The 18,371-nt window shown below is 49.1% G+C and overlaps 2 protein-coding genes across 3 annotated transcripts in view; both read left to right on the top strand.

Moving 5' to 3' along the window:
- ADGRA1 (adhesion G protein-coupled receptor A1) overlaps nt 1-18,371 on the top strand; it is a 319,025-nt gene that overhangs the window by 5,240 nt on the left and 295,414 nt on the right. The gene's annotated exons all lie outside the window — the stretch shown is intronic.
- Nucleotides 1-18,371, top strand: part of INPP5A (inositol polyphosphate-5-phosphatase A) — a 192,902-nt gene that overhangs the window by 172,529 nt on the left and 2,002 nt on the right. Inside the window, exons 12-14 of one of the 2 annotated variants that reach the window (XM_084766895.1) lie at nt 7,082-7,155; nt 15,629-15,740; nt 18,126-18,194. In XM_084766895.1, the coding sequence (XP_084623021.1) occupies nt 7,082-7,155; nt 15,629-15,740; nt 18,126-18,194 (255 nt within the window). Of the gene's footprint in view, nt 1-7,081; nt 7,156-8,867; nt 9,648-15,628; nt 15,741-18,125; nt 18,195-18,371 lie in introns of those variants that run through there. The other variant, XM_084766896.1, reaches the window with a different exon arrangement.

Here is an 18,371-nt window from a genome sequence, read left to right as displayed (position 1 = left end):
ACTGGAGGAAGTAGGTAGGAGATGATCCGTCTTGTCCTGAGGAAGTTGCCCCCAGTGGAGATCCAAGAGTGCAGGTGCTAGGTGTAGATAGGTACTGTTGCTTGTGTGTGCACGTTCCCTCTCTCTGACTTGCCTTGAACCAGCTGGATGCCTGTTTCCCCCCTCATAAAGTATGCAGGGATAGATGCACAGTGCTTAGAATGGAGCCAGGCACATCAAAGGCAGAACAAAGGGATGAGGTCCTTCTGCATCGCTCAGACACTTCCAAACCACCTGGTGGTAGGTCTGGCAGACTCAGATACAGGAACTCTAGAAATGTTAGCAGCTGGCTGTTAAGTACAGTGGTCACAGTGTAGTTTAGGATTGTTCACAAAGGTAGAATTTGTACCCAGAGATGATCACGACACAAGTTCAGCCTCCACCCGCAGCATAGCTCCACATTTACTAGAACGTAGGGATCGGCATGTCCAGCCAGCCGTGCTTGTTACTTTGTCTCTTGCTGCTCATCCATCCCAGTGTCCAGCAGCTTCCATGACTCCCATGCCCTCCTGCTAGTCATGCCCTGACTCCATCTCCACTGCCATGCTAGGCCTGCCCCTCCTGCCTTAGGGCTGGTTATTGACCTCATCCCTGAAGCATGCCATGTTGACTTTGCAAGTGTCCCTAGCTCTACTACTTGTCCAGAGGAGAGCCTCTCCCCACTGGGCCCTGCTTCTGCCTCTGGTGATTCCTTCTCCTAGCCTCTGTCAGCTTCGGTGCCCTCTGGTCCCTTTCTGCATGCTCATGTTCAAAGACTATGGCTACTGGTGGTTCCTGCTAGAGGGGCTTCCCCAGGGCAGTGGTTGTACTGTCCTACCAGCCATCTGCAGGAGCAGGCTACTTTACACCTCACTTCAAAAGAGTAGAACAAATTGGGTGTGGTGGTACAGGCCTTCAATCCCAGAACTCAGGAGGCAGAGTAGAACTTGTTCAAGGCTAGACAAAACTACGTAATGAGATGCTGTTTCAGGAAAGAAGAGCGTAGAGCAAGAAGCCATATGAGCCTGGGCACCTAAGAAATGTACACTGGCCGCTGCTCCATGGTGTCCAAGCTTAGAGAAGACTGGGGACGGGTACCTTGGAGCCCCCATCAAAGCTGGCTCTTGAGAGCCAGAGGAGTAAGGTCAATTGGGACTTTGCACAAGGTAAGAAGCAAGTGAGGTCCCCTTAAGTGGAGGATGCAAAAGCCACATTTTAGAAGAAGCAGAGACAGATGAGGGGACTCCAGCAGTTAAGGAGAAAACAGTTTGACCTTGGGTAGCACTAGGAAGAGTAAGAGGAAAATGTGGCCTGGAACCATCCCAGGGTATGCCACTGGGGTCTAAGGGCTCTGTATGGCCATCTTAGCATCTAGACAGAATGTGCTGTGACCAGCCTTGTTCTTCTCTGATAGTCTGCATTCAGCACATACCTTCTGGCCTTCCTTTAAGGTGAAATATAAGTGGTTATTCCTGTGATTCCATTACAGCTGAGCTGTAGGCAGGAGAGGAGGGAATTCAAGGTCATCCTCAGCTGCATAGAGTTTGAAGCCAGCCTGGCCTACAGGAGGCTGTACCGCAAAAAAAAAAAGAAAGAAAGAAAGAAAGAAAAGAAAAAAAGAAAAACAAAGGGCAGGGGGAGGTGAGGGGCGCTGGGGAAATTGTTCAATGGTTAAAGTGCTTATCATGCAAACTTCAGGAACTGAATTCAGATACCCAGTGTCCTTGTTTGTTTGTTTGTTTGTTTGTTTTTTAAAGCCAGGTGTGGCAGTGTGAATCTTTTATCTCAGCACTGAGAAGGCGGGGGGGGGGGGGGGGGGGGGGGGGACACGCGTCTAAGGGATTTGTGGGCTAGCAGGTCTAGCTGAATCAGTGGACCCCAGGTTCAGTGACAAATTCTGTCTCAAAAGAAGATGGAGAATGACTGAAGAAGACACTTCATATTGAGCTATGGCCTTCATGCATATGCACACAGATGTGGACATGCACCCTAGCACACACATACATGAACATGTACACACAAAAACATTTTTTAAAGAAGAAAAGAATAAGGAGAAGGAAGAATTGTACTAGGCATGTACAGATAAATAGTCGTGGTACAGTTCTTTAATGGCAGACTTGGGAGGCCAGTACAGGAAGACATGAAACAGAAAGTTTGAAGCCATTTGGGGCTACACTGTAAGAAAAGCCCTATTTTAAAAAAAAAAGTTTGAACATTCCAGAAATGTTTTACATTTGATTCTAATATAAAAGAATACAGCTTTGAAATAGGATACGTTTCCACATGGTGGTTTCTTGGGACTCATGCCCACCTGCCACGTCCAGAATCTTATCCAGGAAGTCAGCAGCTTTGCCAGGTGCCTGGAGCTGCAGCAGCCCATGCTTTCACAGGCGGCCACGCAGAACCTGAGGCATACTTTCCAGAAATGCCCTGGTCTTGCTGCTGTGCCTGGCCTCTGCCCGCGCCGCACATATTCAAATGAAGCAGCTACCATCACTCAAGCCAGAATCTGGGCATTGAGTCCCCTCAACCTAATGAGCATCGGAGATAATCTCATCCTCGTGGCCTGGTTGAACACGCTGTGCCACAAGCACTACAAACAAACTACAGTCTGCAGGATGGATGTGCCCGCGTCCGACTCAGCCCCCAAAATCCATCGCACCCTTCATCAGCCACCGGTCTTGTACTCGTCTGACAGAAATTTAATTCAAGCTGGCTCCTGAAAATAATTATTGTATTTTAAGAGTAGTAATCATTGGCCGGGACATGATTGAATGTGTCCATGCGTATTGACTTTTTCTATGATTTATAGCTTTGTTTAGTCGATATTCCCATCGAAATTGTATAATTAATTATAAGTGTGGCTGTCAGGGCTGCAGGATGGAGTGCCCTGGTGAGGATTTGGAGAGATTAAATTTTCCTTGGCTGTCCCAGGGCAGGGCTTGGGAATTTTCTAGGTGCTTGGCCTGTTGGATAGAGATGTTTTCTGTGTGTTTAGCAAGCGCCCGGGCTCTGGGGGCATTGATTTTCCAAGCCCTTTTTTCTTTATCAGCGCGGTGTCCACGCAGCAACAGTGGAATTTGTGCAGCTGGGACGGCTCCTGACAGATGCATGAGGCCAGCAGCTGCTTTATCATTGTCCACACACATCGGTGCTGCTTTTCACTTTGTAATCAAGAAGAACGTTTAAGATACATGTGAAATTGGTTATCATGTGTGTGAAAAATCTCAAAGAGATACAAATTATCAATTCACCAGCAGTGTGATGCAATTTCCAATCAGAAACCCCTCACATTTGATGTTCTGTGTGGGCGGCGGCTGTAGCTTTTAATTCCCATCATCCCGTTGGTGTGGCAGGCCTGGAGCTTCAGGCTTTCTGCAGGCCAGTCACACAGGATCAGGATTTCACCGGCCTGCTGGTTGAGCAGGGGACCAGTGGGTCCCATCCGTACTCCCACCATCTATACAGCAGAAGCAGAGTGAATGTGTTCTAGTGTGCACAGCTGACCTCCAGAGCGTGCCTACTGATAGGCAGCACCAGCCAGCAGGACGATGGAGGGCAGGTTCCAAGTGTGTCTTCTCCAGCATGAGGCTGGGGACATGCCTTAGGGTATGTGGAAGTAATGGGTGACATATAGGCTGGGGCCCTAAGTAATTACCAAAGACTTGGGAGTTCTTCACATGCCATCCCTGAGGTCCCTTACTATCTAAGCAGCCTTAAAAATCCAAACTAAGCTGGGCGTGGTAGTATACGCTTGTAATCCCAGCACTCAGGAGGCAGAGGCAGGTGGATCTCTGTGAGTTCAAGGCCAGCCTGGTCTATAAAGTGAGTCCAGGACAGCCAAGGCTACACAGAGAAACCCTTCCTCAAAAAAAAAAAAAAAAAAAATCAAAACAAACAAACAAAAAAAGCAGAACAAAGAAACAAAAATCCAAACTAAACATTTTTTTTTCTTGAAACATTACAAAATTGAGCAAGCGTACTTTTAGACTAAAGGCCAGGTGTGACAGTACCCTCAGTACCTTGGTGGTAGGAACTTCAAGTCTAATACCCAAGACAGGACAGATGTGACAGACTCTGTGGGTTGAGTGAGTGACAGTGAAGCCCACTCACACATGTGTGGGTCAGAGACACAGGTACTCAGCATCCTCATACACATATGGACACACATGTGCACGGCAAGCATCATAGTTTCTTCATCTTCGGGGGAGTGTCCAGAACTGGTCATGACCAGCAGCCAGATCAGTATTTAGTTTGATGCAGAGGCAGAGCAAAGATGAACACATACAAGTAGTCTTCCGTGTACTCTCTCAGCCCGGCCCACAGCTTTGAAGCAAAGCATATGTGTGTATATGCATACGTACATATGCATGAGTTTATGTATTTGTATGCGTGTACATATGTGCATATATATAGTGCTGTATATGTACATGTGTACAGCTATGTATATTGTGCACATATAATATGTGTGTGTGTACAGAATGTTTGTCAAAGAGCTTTACTGTTGATAGCATTGCCTGGGTACTGGGGCCATGGCAGAGCTGAAGAACTGGAAAGCTGAATTGTATGACTGGTGGGTGGTCAGGGACCCTTGGCCAGCCCTGTTTATCTGTCCTCTTCATGCCCAGGGGCCTTCTGCCCTGTGGTGAGTTCAGAGGAGTTTACAAGGCAGAGAAAAGTGTAGCCTAAAGATCCAAACGCTCCAAACGTTTCAGCTGCCCCTCCTGTGCTCACAAACTCCTGTGGACCCTGGCAGCCAAAGGCAGTGACTGCCCACCTGTAAGCAACATGTAACCTTGCACAAAAAAGGCACTTCGTTCTCCAAGGCTAAATAAATCGTGTTGGCCCAAATTCCATCTCTGAATGGTCCCTGTCTATATGTGCTCCCGGCATTTGTATCCCTGCTGCTTCTAGAAGTCTAACCCAGAGCCAGGGTGGACGGCAGAGCAGGCCTGGAGCCCACAGAGGCAAGAAGACTTGATCCTGATAGTTTCTGTAGCCCAGGCAGGTGTCATGCTAGGACTGTGGGCCTCAGAGCACCAGGTGGCCACAGGGCAGTGGATGTTTGCTGTTTTCTGTGTCTAGGTTAGAACCTGATGGAAAGAAGGCCACATTCACAGCTAGACATTTTCTCAAACGTTGAACCAGCAAAGACAAGCTCACAGCCCTAACCTGCAGAATATGGGAAAAGTACTCCACTTCTCATCAAGAGTCAAAAAGTAATAGCCAGAGGCACAGAAGACCCATGAAACTGTCAGACAGCTGACGTTCTAAGATCATAGTTGCTGAGGTTAATGGATGAACGCCCAAGCTGAGCAGACATAGCTAAGAAGGGGTTTGTGAATGGGAGAATAAATGGAGGAGTGGCCCAGAAGCAGCACTGAAATTTGGAGGGTGTGGCAGAAGGTAAGAGGCAGAGACCGGGTGAGTGGACAGAGGGCTCCAGCCAGCAGGAGGAGATCACCTGCCTGTTGTCACACCTGTCTACATCACAAATCCTCAGGAAGCAATGAATCCTGAGCTGGAAGAATGGAAAATTTAGATACCAAGTGAAAATAGAAAAGTGGAAAATGTAGACAAACATCAAGTAGGAAGAAGAAATTTCATAGTAACCCGAGGAAGTTGCCAAATAACACAGGGAAAGGCAGTAGACAGTCCAGAACCACAGCAGCCAGAAGCAATGAGGTCGCTCCTGAAGAGTAGAGAGGCCTCTCAGGAGCCAGGTCAGGAGATCCCATGAGGCTGCATGCTCAGTAAACATGGAAAAGAGAAAGGATTTAGGAGGGTGGGATGCTATGCTCCACACACACTTTCCTGAAACCATGTTAGCAGCAGCCTCTGTGTTTTGGTCCAGTGCACCTGTTGCTTGTGGTACTTTCTAACTTTGAGCTGCCTCCGGCTTCCACCCAGACCTTTGGGGAACACTGCCTCCTGACTCACACAGGCCGAAGCTCTAAGCAAACATGTTTCTTCCTCTTTTGTCACAGGGTCAAGACCATAGTGGTGGCAGACAGGAGCCAGTGCTGGAGCCATTCCAGGCAGGGTCTGAGGACCTCTGGCTTGAGTCTGTGAATATCCAGCATGCCACCACATGGCTCTGAGGTTCCGATATTAAATAAGGAGAGTCTGTCTGGGGTGATGGCTCACCCTTTCTCCTCTCCCATAAACAATATTGCCTCAGAGGGGGATTCCAGCTGCCCTTGACTTGACCCTTAGCCAGTTCAAAGTCACTCTGGCCAGTAGGAGTGGCGCCCAGCCTGGTGCTGATCTGATGAAGGCAGCTCTGGGAGGAGACACACAGGCAGGAGACCCATGACGGTGGGCAGGTAGCAGGCTGGCACACAAGTAATTACAGTGTACACATGCTGGTAATTGCACATTCAAGAATGATGGATGAGGTGGAAGGAAGAAGTGAAGACACAGTGTGGTTTTGAGGGGAGCCCCAGCGCGATGCCATGGCTACACACAGCTGTGGGGTAGGACATGATTAATGCATGGTATCCCACCGGGTCTTCATGGTGACTGGACAGAGCCATGGCTGGTGGGGACCTCTCCTTCCAGCAGGCACAGTACTCTGACGGAAGCCTCCTGAGGGAGCCAGTCTGCCTGCCACCTCCTCTGTTTGCAGAAGTGAATGTTTCCACCCTGGTGGCTGCTAGGCTCTCACCAGTGTGCAGACTTGGCTGCAGTTTATCTTCATCTTGCTCGCTCTGAGGGTTACTTTTCAGCATTGGACATTCTCCCTCACTCTGGAGAAAACTGCCAGGCCCCATCCAGGGGATGCTTGCTTTCCGACAAGTCTTCATGTGTCTCGTGTAAGCATGGCCAGGCTGTCTAAGCACTGTCCTTGCACTGTCCAGCAGAGGCAGCTGGATGGCAGAGCCAGGCTGGCACCCCTGAGTCTTGGTGGTGATGGATCTTGGCCTCTGAGTGGGGCAAAGTCACACCAGATGTTAAGGTCATTCCTATTTTTAGGAATTTACACACAACCCAGGGACACATAGGCCACTGTCTTCCGGTGATGAAAAACAAGTGATTCTGTTTGCTTCTTTCTTTTCTTTAGCTCTTGGAATTTGACAAGGAGTTGTCTGTCTTTAAGGACAGACTGTATGAACTGGACATCTCATTCCCCCCCAGGTAAGGAGCCTTGTACGTGCCCAAGCAGGCAACCTTCCCAACCGCCTCCTCAGGTGTGCCTGTGTTGGTGTGTGCATCCACATGCATGTGTGTACACCTGCACCTAAGTAAATGAGTGTGTGAACACTTGTCTGTCTGTCTGTGCCCTGTGTACATAGCACCTATGTATATCATCATGGCATCTTTGCATGTATGTCTTCATGTGTACACCTTTGTTGTGTGCATCTTTCTACATGCATACACCCATGTGTATGAATGATATCTTCTATCATTTCCATGGACTGAAGAAAAGAATTAGCTGTGAGTAGTAAATGATTCTTTTTTTTTTTTAAAGACCCCTTTCCAATGTGAAAAAAGAAATTGTAGCTTTTCAGGCACAGGTTTTATGGGCAGCACGTTGAGGATCGCTGGAAGGCTTGAGACTCACCATTCTGTGGCTTCCCCGGGGGAGTCCTGAAGCAGAGAAGCTTCACTCTGGTGCTCCTGGGATCTTGATAGCTGCAACAACAGCGCTGGGTTCCTTCAGGTGTCCAGGGCTCAGAGTGCTGTGGGGTAAAGGAAAGGGGAGGGCCTGACAGGAGATAGTGTGTGGTATCTAGCAGACCTAAAGTGCAGGATTATCCACCGTCCTCTGCTGTGCTCTGCCTCATGGCCTTTGCATCTTCTTGGAAGCAGTGTGCAGAAGGTGGCTCCTGGAGGCTCCTGAGGACAGGGATTGTTACAGGCACAAGCCTCCAGTAGCGGTGGATGTTTCTCCTCCCGGCCCTTTGGCTGCGTCAGATCCCAAATCTTGAGACCTAATGCGGTGAGGAAACTTTCCAACCAACTGAGTTATGCCATCAACCTGATCATGTGACTGGTGGCTGTCTTACACCTATCCGGTGGGAAATACCAGGGATCTTTTCCTCAGAGTGAGAGTCCTACACCCAATGTGTCAGACAGACAGACAGCTTTTATGCTCTCTACTAGTGTCACCCCATCGCTGTGCCAGCTGTCTATGATCAAACATGACAGCAAGGGAGAGGCACTCCTTCACAAACCTAGACTCCTGTGGTTCTTCCGTTTTCAGCTGCCAACCCATACCCGCCTGACCTGGGAGACTAAGGGCAGAGGCCTGGATAGAGTTCCAGGGATGAAAACACAGGGGCTGCAGGCCCTAGTAACTCCTAGACCTGGGTTAGTACCAGGCCAAGGTACTGGACACTTAGACACTGGCTCCAAGCAGCAGGGCTCAAGGAGGTTGCCTCATGAGACTCTGACCAGAGTACCTGCCCTGCATCCCAGCCCATTGGTAACCAGCAGAACCCTGGATCACACTCATGAGCAACAAGGTAACATTCCAAGTACATCCTGTCAAGCATTGAGAGACCTCCTCTGACCCTCATGTGGCTCTCAGACACTCTGAATATCCCCCCAATGAATCATGGGTGTCTGTGGAAATGTAGCACATGAGTAATGAAATGGGACCCATGTGACCAGAAGCTAAGTGGCTTAGGGTCTAGACTGGGATGGGGACATGCCTGTCCCTCAAGACTTATAGACTAAAGTTAACATTTGTCTTGAGACTTTTCTCTCACTATTGCACACCAAAGGTACAAGGCAGGACCCAACCAGGCTGAAAATCCAGAGGGCCTTGTAGTCTAAGCCTGGGCAACTAAGAAAAAGCCCCTGGCCTACATGGCAGGCAACAAACGTACTTCCCCCACCGGCAGGATCAACCCTGTCATCTCTCACAGGGTTGAAGCCATCTTGACACACCTGCATGTTCTAGTCAATAGAATGTTGTGATAATAAGAAGGGGCCTGCATGATGACATCTGGAACTACAGGCCTCCCAGGACAGTGACTCTGAAGACCTCTGAAGTCCCGTTCCCTCCAGCCTGCTTGTCAAGGATACCTTCCCCTCAGTAGGGAGCAGAGGCAGCAGTGGATTTTTAAGGCAGAGTCTTTTACACAAACAGGAAAGAATGTGAGAACCATCTGTGCATTCACAGATGTCTGGGGAGGGGTGTGTGCAGGACAGTGCCCAGGAGTACCACTTGGGGAAGGTTGGTTAGCCTAGCAGAGAGTGCCAGAGCGCCCCTGAGATGACCATTACCCTTCCTACTTCAGACCCGAGTTTGTTATATGAGATGTCCTGAGGCAACTGAGGAAAGTGCCTTAAAAGAGAGTAGCATCCTGGATGTTGGAGTAGAGCCTGGTAGATAATATGAGCCCTCAAAAGTGGCGATTCTTTGATGAGGGGGATCACATTCAGAGCTGAGAAGAGAATTCAGACATCATACTGGTCTGCCTGGAAGGTGAAGATAGGCTTAAACCGATAGCCATCCAATGGGAGGCCAATAATGAAATGGGACCCATATGCCATCTTCCTAATATGCATACTGAGCACATGGGAGGCATTACCAGGCACTTGTTGGCTCATCTTAAAGATATTTCTCTTTATATAGGGATAGCCTTCAAGTTTCCAAGATGGGTAGGGAGGGGAGATTTTCCAAACTAAATAAACTGTTGCATCCAATGTATGAACAGGTCCACATTCTGGAATGTCTTTGGCCTCTTCTCCAGTTATAGCATGCATCATTGGCATGGGTCTCAACAAAAGGCTTCTGAGGCCTGACCTCACAACTCAGGATGTTCACAGTGTCCTCCACCCCACCCCCCGGGACACTGGTGATATCCTTCACTGCCTAGGAAGCACTAATATTCCTTCTCCAGGTTCTACTGGGTTTTAAAACTGTGACAAACTGAGAATGGTGGCCGATCAAGAGGGGAGGCTACCCTGGGTATACATGGAGACTCTGTCTCAATGCAACTAAAACCACCAAACAGTTCATTGTCCCTGTTGTGCTATCATGTATGGTTTGGAGAGCCATTCCATTGAAAGAAGCAAATGTGTAAGCTGGAAAAGAGCTGGGGATCGGAGGGGCGGTGTGTGATCTGGTAAGTACCAGATACATTGTTAGGCTATAATAGAACAGACAGTCTTGGGCTGGTGTGATGGTGTACAGCTTTAATCCCAGTAGTCGGGATGCAAAGGCAGTTCATCACTGAGGTTTAGCCCAGCTAGGTCTACACAGTGAGCTCCAGGCCAACAAGGGCTACACAGTGACATAGTGAGACCCTGTCTCAAAAAAAGAAAAGGATAAACAAAAGCTAGCCAGCTAGCCTTAGGTGTGCATAAAAATAGGTGTGTGTGTGTGTGTGTGTGTGTGTGTGTGTGTGTGTGTGTGTGTGTAAATGTGCATGAGTGATGATGTGTGCAGAGAAATCACTAGTGTTCATATTTGCCCAGATATGTGCATGTGTACATACTGTGTGGGTTTGAATATGTGGTGTACAGGATGCATGTATATGATGAACATATGATGTATGTGGTATATAGTATATGCATATATAGGGTCTCCACATCTGCATAGACATGCATTTTTGTGCTGGAACATGGATATTCACACATGTGCATCCCTGTGTGTATATGTACACACATCAGCATATATATGTATACTTTCAGGGCTGTGGATAGGTGTGTACATGTGCACATGGGTGTATAAATTGTGGGCATGTATATATAGGTACATGTGCAGGGTTTAGATGTAAGGGAGTGAATCCATGAATGTGTATGTATGTGAGTAGGCACATGTACATGTAAGTATGGTTGTATGTGTGCACAGCTGCTAACAAAGCAGTCTTTCACTGATAGACACACATGGTACTTCAGCTTATACATCCAGAACACACTCCTTTGGAGTGGAGAAGTAGACCACAAGGATGCTGCCTAGGGAACATAAGAACAGGAGCTTTCTTGTAGCCCTGCTCCATAGGCAGGAACCTCACCATGTCTTAAGCACTGTGTAATCTGGGGAGGCTTTCAAATGAGCCAGGAGAAGCCTTCCTGGGAAGCAGCAGTGCCTGAAGCATCTGTTCTCCCTATGAGTTCTTTCCCATCCTGAGATTCTGCCTGCACCTTATCACCAGGTATGACAGGCATGCATATGGGAAGCCATGGTAACTCCACCACCACACACTTTGGTCCTATGAAGGAAGCCCTGGGACGACCTCAGAACTGTACCCTTTTGTTGAAGGAATAGTGTCACCTCTTGGGCTTAAGGTCTGACTGCTGGACATACAACTACCCCGAGGGGCCCCCAGAATCCTTGTATTCCCATTACCAAGATGCCTAGAGAGTAGAGTGAATCTAAAATACCATGCTTGCTCTACTGACCTGAGTGTCACTGTGGGCAAGGGACACTGCTCACCTCTAAAGGCAGCTCCTGAGGTCTAGAGCTCTGGCTAGATGTCCAGGAACCTGTGTGAGGCTTGATGGCCATTTGAGATGTGGCCGTCTTCATGCAGAACAAGATGTTCTTGAGTACCAAGGATGCATGTGCCAGGAACCAGCCAGCTTCCATGCATCCTAGAGGGCACAGGCACACTGGGTAGGCAGGAAACCTCCACATAACATGCAGTCTTGCCCCCATCCAGGGCTCTGCCTTATCCCATGGTTTTCATTTTTACTTCCACTTTCCAGGCTCTTTCTAATCTTGAGCAACTGAACCTCTAAGTAACTGTAATGGAAAAAAAAAAAACTGGCTAATTAACTGTAATGAAAAAGAAAGTATTTTCCAAACAAAAATAATGTTAAAAGAATGGCAGCCTCTCACATTTAAATTTCTACTTGTAAGTTTGACTAGACAAGTGACAGGAATGTGTCAGGCGGGTGCACAGGGAGAACCCTGTCCCCTGGCTATGGTTATTTCGCTTTTCTCTCTGCTGACTTGTAGAAGAAGACAGTGCTGTACTGAAAACCTACTCTGGGCTCGGAGTGGACCTGGCCCATGGTGTTTGATGGCAACGTGTGCTGGATGCTGAGTAGCGCAGGAGTTAGGCATCACTCCAGAGTACATGGTACCCTCATCAGAACACATGGGCCTCAGCAGACATGTCCTCACAGGGGAGGGCTGTCTGGCCTATTGAGCATGTGAATTTTGTGGTTGGCCACAAACACCATCACATCCAATCCAAGAAAGACAGCTCTTTTTGTGCTCTCTTGAGAAGACTCTACTTGTCTGTCAGCCTGCCTCAAGAGTGGCACTGCCCAAACATAGATGTACGTACAGCAGTACAGCTGTACAACACTGGCCTGAGATGCTGCCTGCCTGGCCTGGAGCACAAAGTGCCTAGATGCTCACATCACACACCTTTTATTCCAAGGAACCATGTTTTACGGGACTGGGGCTTGACAGGGTAAGTATTTACTCTGCACAAGTGTCTGTCCCGCTGTGAATGTGGTGCTGAGGGTGATGCCACTGAGCACTGCCTGGTTCTTGCCCAAGAACCTCTGCTCTTTCCATAGTAACCAGTACAGAGTCAGCACCATGGAAACCACTGTCGTCGTGGTGCCATTATAAGTGGTTTTACTCCCTGGATCTTGGAAGGATCTGGGATTCCCTTACCCAGAGGCTTACACATGAGACTCCAGGAAGTAGCCCCAAAAGCAACAATAACCAAAATGCCACTGATTGTAGAATAGACATTTAGATTACAAAAGAACAAACGCTTTCAGGCCCTTAAACAAATCCACAAAGCGTGCGGGAGCCAGCCAGCCTTTGAGATTCTATGTGAGCTTCGCCGACCAGCAGACCTACTGAGGCACCAGGTTGGCATTTTCTATCTTGAGTGGGGTCTGCTGATGAATTTCTGTCCTGTGTGCATTTGGCCCAATACAAAGCTTAACGCAGAAAGGGCAGTTTGGAACCTTTTGGATCACTCACTCAGGAAACATTGAATGCAAAGAGCTCCACTCTCAGCAGTGACAAACGGAATAAGATCAATATTTTTATAACATGGATATTTCACCATAAGTTCAGCATTAGAAGTAGCATTGGTCGCATTTGCCAAAAATACAGAAACATGTACTCTGTACTGGTTACCATGGAAAGAGCAGAAGTTCTTGGGCAGGAACCAGGCAGTGCTCTGTGGCATCACCCTCAGCACCACATTCACAGCAGGACAGACACTTGTACAGAGTAAATACTTACTCTCCCAATATCCATGCCTTGGAACCCAGTCAGGGAGCAAGGAGGCTGTGGGACAGATCCATCACTGGGTCCTGATTGCACAGAGTCCACACACAGCATGGGGACAGTCAGTGAACCAGTGGACAGAATCCATGCCTGCACACTGTGGTCACCTGACAGCCATCATGAGCAAAGCTGCCTCTGAAGCCATAGCAGAGGGAGCCAGGACAGGCTCCAGCCTCCCACCGCAGCTGCCAGGGCACTCTTGGGCGCCTCAGCTGCTTGAGTCTTCTACTTAAACATTTCAGAATTGCCACGATCCTGGTGCTCCAGTCACTTTCTGTGGTTTTAGTCTCACTTTGCCCTCCCTTTTCAGACATTTTAATAGCAACTGGTATCTTTGAATCCTAGTATCTGTTCATTGTGTGTCTAGACCTCAGTGCATGTAGAATTGTCCGCAGTGGAACTCTTTCTGTAATAAGCATGCACCAGGGCTAAGTTGCCCTTGATGCCAGTGCCTTTGATGCGCTGTGTAACCAACATCAAAAGCCGTGCAGGGGCTGAGACAGCAGGCCTTTCACCAGGTGAAAGCAGAAAGGCTCCCTGCCTGGCGTAGTGGGAGTCAGCCTTCTGCTCTCCCTATTCTGAGGACAGCCCCAGTGCCACCTGAAGACCTTCTTTAGCTTGTTTCCCTGTGGTCCGTGAAGGGCCAAGAATCGAAGCAAAGAACGTGAATCACACTGGCTTCCTCTCCCCACCACCCTGCGCCTGCACCCTAGGACTCTCAAACACAACAGGCTTTGTGCTTCCTACAGTGTGGTCATGGGGACCATGGCAACACTATCCAAGCCTAGCCCGCCCAGATCTTGAGCCTAGCCTTGTCACCCGAGCCAGGCTGGCTGCAAGCAAACAGGCAGCAAAGGGCCGCTACCCACATCCTGACAGATTTCAAGGGGTGAAGAGGAAGGGAGGTAGCGTGGAGGCAGCACAGGTGGGCAATTGTTAATTTTATCAGTACTGCAATTAATTATGAGGATTATTTCCGGAGCTGTACAGAGCTGAGATAGGGCTGGTTTGCCCCGCCTCCCACCCCTTTTGGGGTTTGCTTCCAGATAAGTCTTCATGCACAGCCCTGCCAGCATTAATCATCTGCATGCAGCCACATCCAGGCCTTAGACTCTGCTGAGCAGCCCCTGAATAGAAGCTGGACAGGCTACATAGCCCATGTTGGCCTCCCAGGCCTGCCTGGATCAGAACTTCCTGCTTTTGAATTTGGGTATGGGAGAAACCTCAGGCTTGGAGCTGAGGGTACTCCTGGTCACCCCTCAGCAGCAGCCAGAGTTGGCTCTGAGTCCCATAGGATCCAAGGGAACATGGAGCCCCAGAACTGAAGTGTAGGCAGCACTGGGAGATACGCAGTCCCTGTCTCTCCAGTTGTACTCTGCAACTCATGGAGGAGCCTAGTATGTCTAATCAGTGGCTGTTGCCCCTGGTTACAGAACGGTTCTTCCCTGCCTTTTAACTGTTCTGGCTTCACAGGTCTACACAAGCTCTCGTGGTATTCCCTGTGCCTGGGAGACCTAACTTCCACACCTACAGACTCACTGGGAAGTCACCTAGAATACCCAGACGCAGCACCCAGTGCTCCCACTAGACTCTTGTCCTGGGCTAGTGGTAGGGCATCCAACAAGATCTCTAGGACAGCAGGGTCTCCAGGGACAGTGACCTGTGGTCAGAGTTCTTGTCATATATGAGTTGATGACTTCTAAGAACATGTTAAGTATAGGGCATGCTGATGCCCACTTACAGGGAACTAGAGGCAGGAGGGTCAGGAGTTCAAAGTCATCCTTAAACACAGTTTAAGGGCCGCCTGGGATACAGGAGACCCTGCCTCAAAAACAAAACAAATATCAACAACAAAAACTAAGAGTCTGTGAGTTGACAGAGCAGGTAAGAGCACTTGCCACCAAGCCTGGTGACTTGATTGCATCCCTGAGAAAGCACATTGCACTTTGAAAGAGAGTCTTTATGGTCTGGAAACCATGTAGAGTGTGGATATGCAAACACTTGGGCCAGTCAAATTGTGGAAAAGTCTCTCCCCCAGCCAGTTCTACATGGAACTCATTCTGCAGTGCGGTCCAGCAAGTGCGTCCATGTGTTATTGTTTACAAGGACGGTGGGTTGGTAGGTCCCCAGGGATGGCTGGCACAGGAGGCAGGTGGCCTTTCCACAAGCTCAGGCAATGAGTACAGACACAGGCCTCTGTGTGAGTAAGGAACCAGCCAGCATGACCTATACAATATATAGGTACATGCAAAACCAATTTTGATAGGGACTCTTGGGTTTCAAGTTTGGCTTTATATTCTAGAAACCTCTCTGTGTGTGTACTGCAGTCAGAGCTTGAACGATTGCTGTAACCAGAGTGTGCTTTGATGCTTTGTTTCTATGTCTCCACAGCTACCCGTACAGTGAGGACTCCAGCCAGGGAGAGCAGTACATGAACACAAGATGCCCTGCTTGGTGTGATCGCATCCTCATGTCCCTGTCTGCCAAGGAGCTGGTTCTTAAGGTCAGAGGGACCACCCACCCTGGGGACACTTGAGTAGAGCCAGTTGATTGTAAGATGAGTGGAAGAGAAGTGCTTAGTCACCTCTCAGGTAGCACTCAGACATAGCAGGGTGCCCCTGTCATCTTATTAGAAGCCCAAAGACCCTGGTCACAGCAGAGTCTAACAGTCACTTATTGTGTAGTGGTCGATGTTTGTGTGGGGGTTCATAAGTAAAGCAAAACCAGTTGCAGCTGGGCTCAGCAGGGTCAGGATGAAGGAGTAATGTGCTCAAGTGACAGAGAGGGAGGGTTTTCAGATTCCCCATTATTTTCAGTCCTCATATTTTTATATGTAAATTGCACATTTTGAAAAGTACCAATATATGAATTAGCTCTCGGCCCCATCCATCCAGATCTAACAGTGAAAGGGGAAGACTCGTGCAAGGGCAGCCATTGGAGCAGTATATATAGAGCCACGGTCAGACTGAGGCATGGGCCCCGTGGTAGGAGGAAGCAGGACAAGGGCCTACAGTGACTGGGGATGTGTATGCTCTGCTGCTCCATCCCTCCTGCTGGCATCCTATGCTGGGGAGGGAGAACCCCTCTCATGAAGTCTCCATGAGCTGCCACAGGCTGTCCCTGTGTGAAACACCCTCCCACACACCCGCGGTCCTCAAGAACCCCTCCCCCAGCTTGTGAGCTAGTCCCACGGCTCTGCCGGTCTTTGCTGTGTAGCCACTGTCCCCCAGATACTAGGCTTTTCAAGACTCCTGTGCTCCAGGGCATGCTGGTCCCAGCCCAGAGGAGGAATTTCCAGGCAGGAATGCCAGAATAGAGGAAGGGTGTTGATCAGAAGTCCCTTGGGTCTGCAGCAACCTTGGCACACAACCCTACTTTCTAGTGTCATGGGCAAGCCATGTGCCCCAGGGTGATGCCATCTCTGAGGAAAGCCCCTCGGGAACCTGAAGCTATGTTATCTGTGACATGGATCTACTTGTCAGCTTCCTTGAGATAGAAGGGAAGAATCAGACGTATAATAGAGCCACCCAGTTCTACACAGTAGACAGTCTCAGCCCCTCCATGGGACTTGGGTGGACAGAAGACACTGATGTCATCTACCACAGTTAAGATCATAAAAAGTGCACCTGTGGTAAGGTTCTTAAGATAAGTGCACTTGGATTAGTGACCGGAAGGCTGCCAGGAGCCTGTGAGGCCCTGTGGGGTGCTAGGCATGGCTCCTGGAAGGCAACAGGGGAGCCTGTTTGCATGCACTCGACACTTACATCGCTGGGTCTCTAGACCCAAGATTCATACTTGAAAGCCACAGTTGCAGACCAAGCCCTGCCCGTTATCTATGCCACTGAGAATACAGCCTTTAGGAGAGTTTCTGCCTGCGGGGGCTAGAGTCTGTGGGGCCCACAGCAAGCCTCCCCCAGAGTGCCTCCAGCTGCCTCCCTGGTACCATCCATCATGCCATGCGCTAGTGCCCTCATCATGTTCTGTTCTGCTTCCTGAGTCCTAAAACGCCAGGCAGCGGGGTGCCCGGGAGTCTCGGTGACGAATGCTCAGTGAGGTGTGCCTTCGTCCTGTCTGAGCCCCCCTGTAATTTGTTTATCTGTCCAAAGATTATGCAGCTGAAAACCCACGATTTTATGCTGCCTTTGTAAATTACCATGCCGCACTTGATGGATGTTTCCCCACTTCCGAGGAGTCGGCCACATGCTCCTGAAAGATGGGCGAGTGTTCATGCATGCGGTGCTGAAGGTTATGTTTTCATACTTTCTGGCAGGCGACCATGCTGGAAAGTAAATCTGACCTTAAGCTTCCTACTGCATTAAAGATAAGTCAGTTTTAACTTTATCATTGTAGATGTTTCAGTTCCAGGTATAAAACTCCAGCCTGCTCAGAGTTGACTGACTGATCAGCATTGACAAAACCTCAGCCTTCAAACCCAGAGTCAAGGGGTCTGCCAGGAAGTGCGGGGAGCAGTTAATTAATATGCATACGTGGCCTGGGACAGCATGCTTTAGGTTAATAAAGCAGGCTTTCAGAACAAGAGTAAATAGGGGAAATGGGAAACAGATGAGCTACTCAGTTAAGGGGACACCCTTAAAAAGGAAGCTCTGAGTGGCGGTAATTGCAGGGCTAAGGCTCTGCGCTGATTGGCAGACAGACAGAGGAGACCTGGGGAGTCCTGGCCCCTAGGCTGACCTGCCCCCCCTTCTCCTCTAAAAGCAGGGCTCCTCTCAGCAGAAGAGCCAGCCACAAGCTGAAATGTAGCGAGGCCCCCAGGTCTTTCTGTAACCTCTCTGATCCCAAGGATCCCGAAGCCCCTGCCTGTTCCCTCCTGGCAGGACTGCAAATTGCCTCAGCCTTCTTATACCCCACTCTCTCTGTTTGCTTCCAGTCAGAGAGCGAGGAGAAAGTTGCCACCTACGACCACATTGGGCCCAATGTCTGCATGGGAGATCACAAGGTGACGCATGCTGTGTGTTGCTGGGGCCCAAAGGGGAAGCCCTGGGGAGGGGGGCATCATCTGCCTTTACTGACCAAGCAAACTTGATCGGAGTTAACTTCGTTTTAATAAATTATCAAAGGATGGGTGGATTGTAAGCAGGAGAAGAAATGATTGGTCATAACAGAAGATAATCTC

This window comes from Acomys minous, assembly GCF_964271855.1.
Source record: "Acomys minous genome assembly, chromosome: 2".
In the NCBI taxonomy this organism is placed as follows: Eukaryota; Metazoa; Chordata; class Mammalia; order Rodentia; family Muridae; genus Acomys; species Acomys minous.
The sequence above is the reverse complement of the archived record's forward strand: the minus strand, read 5'-3'. Positions and strand labels throughout refer to the sequence as shown.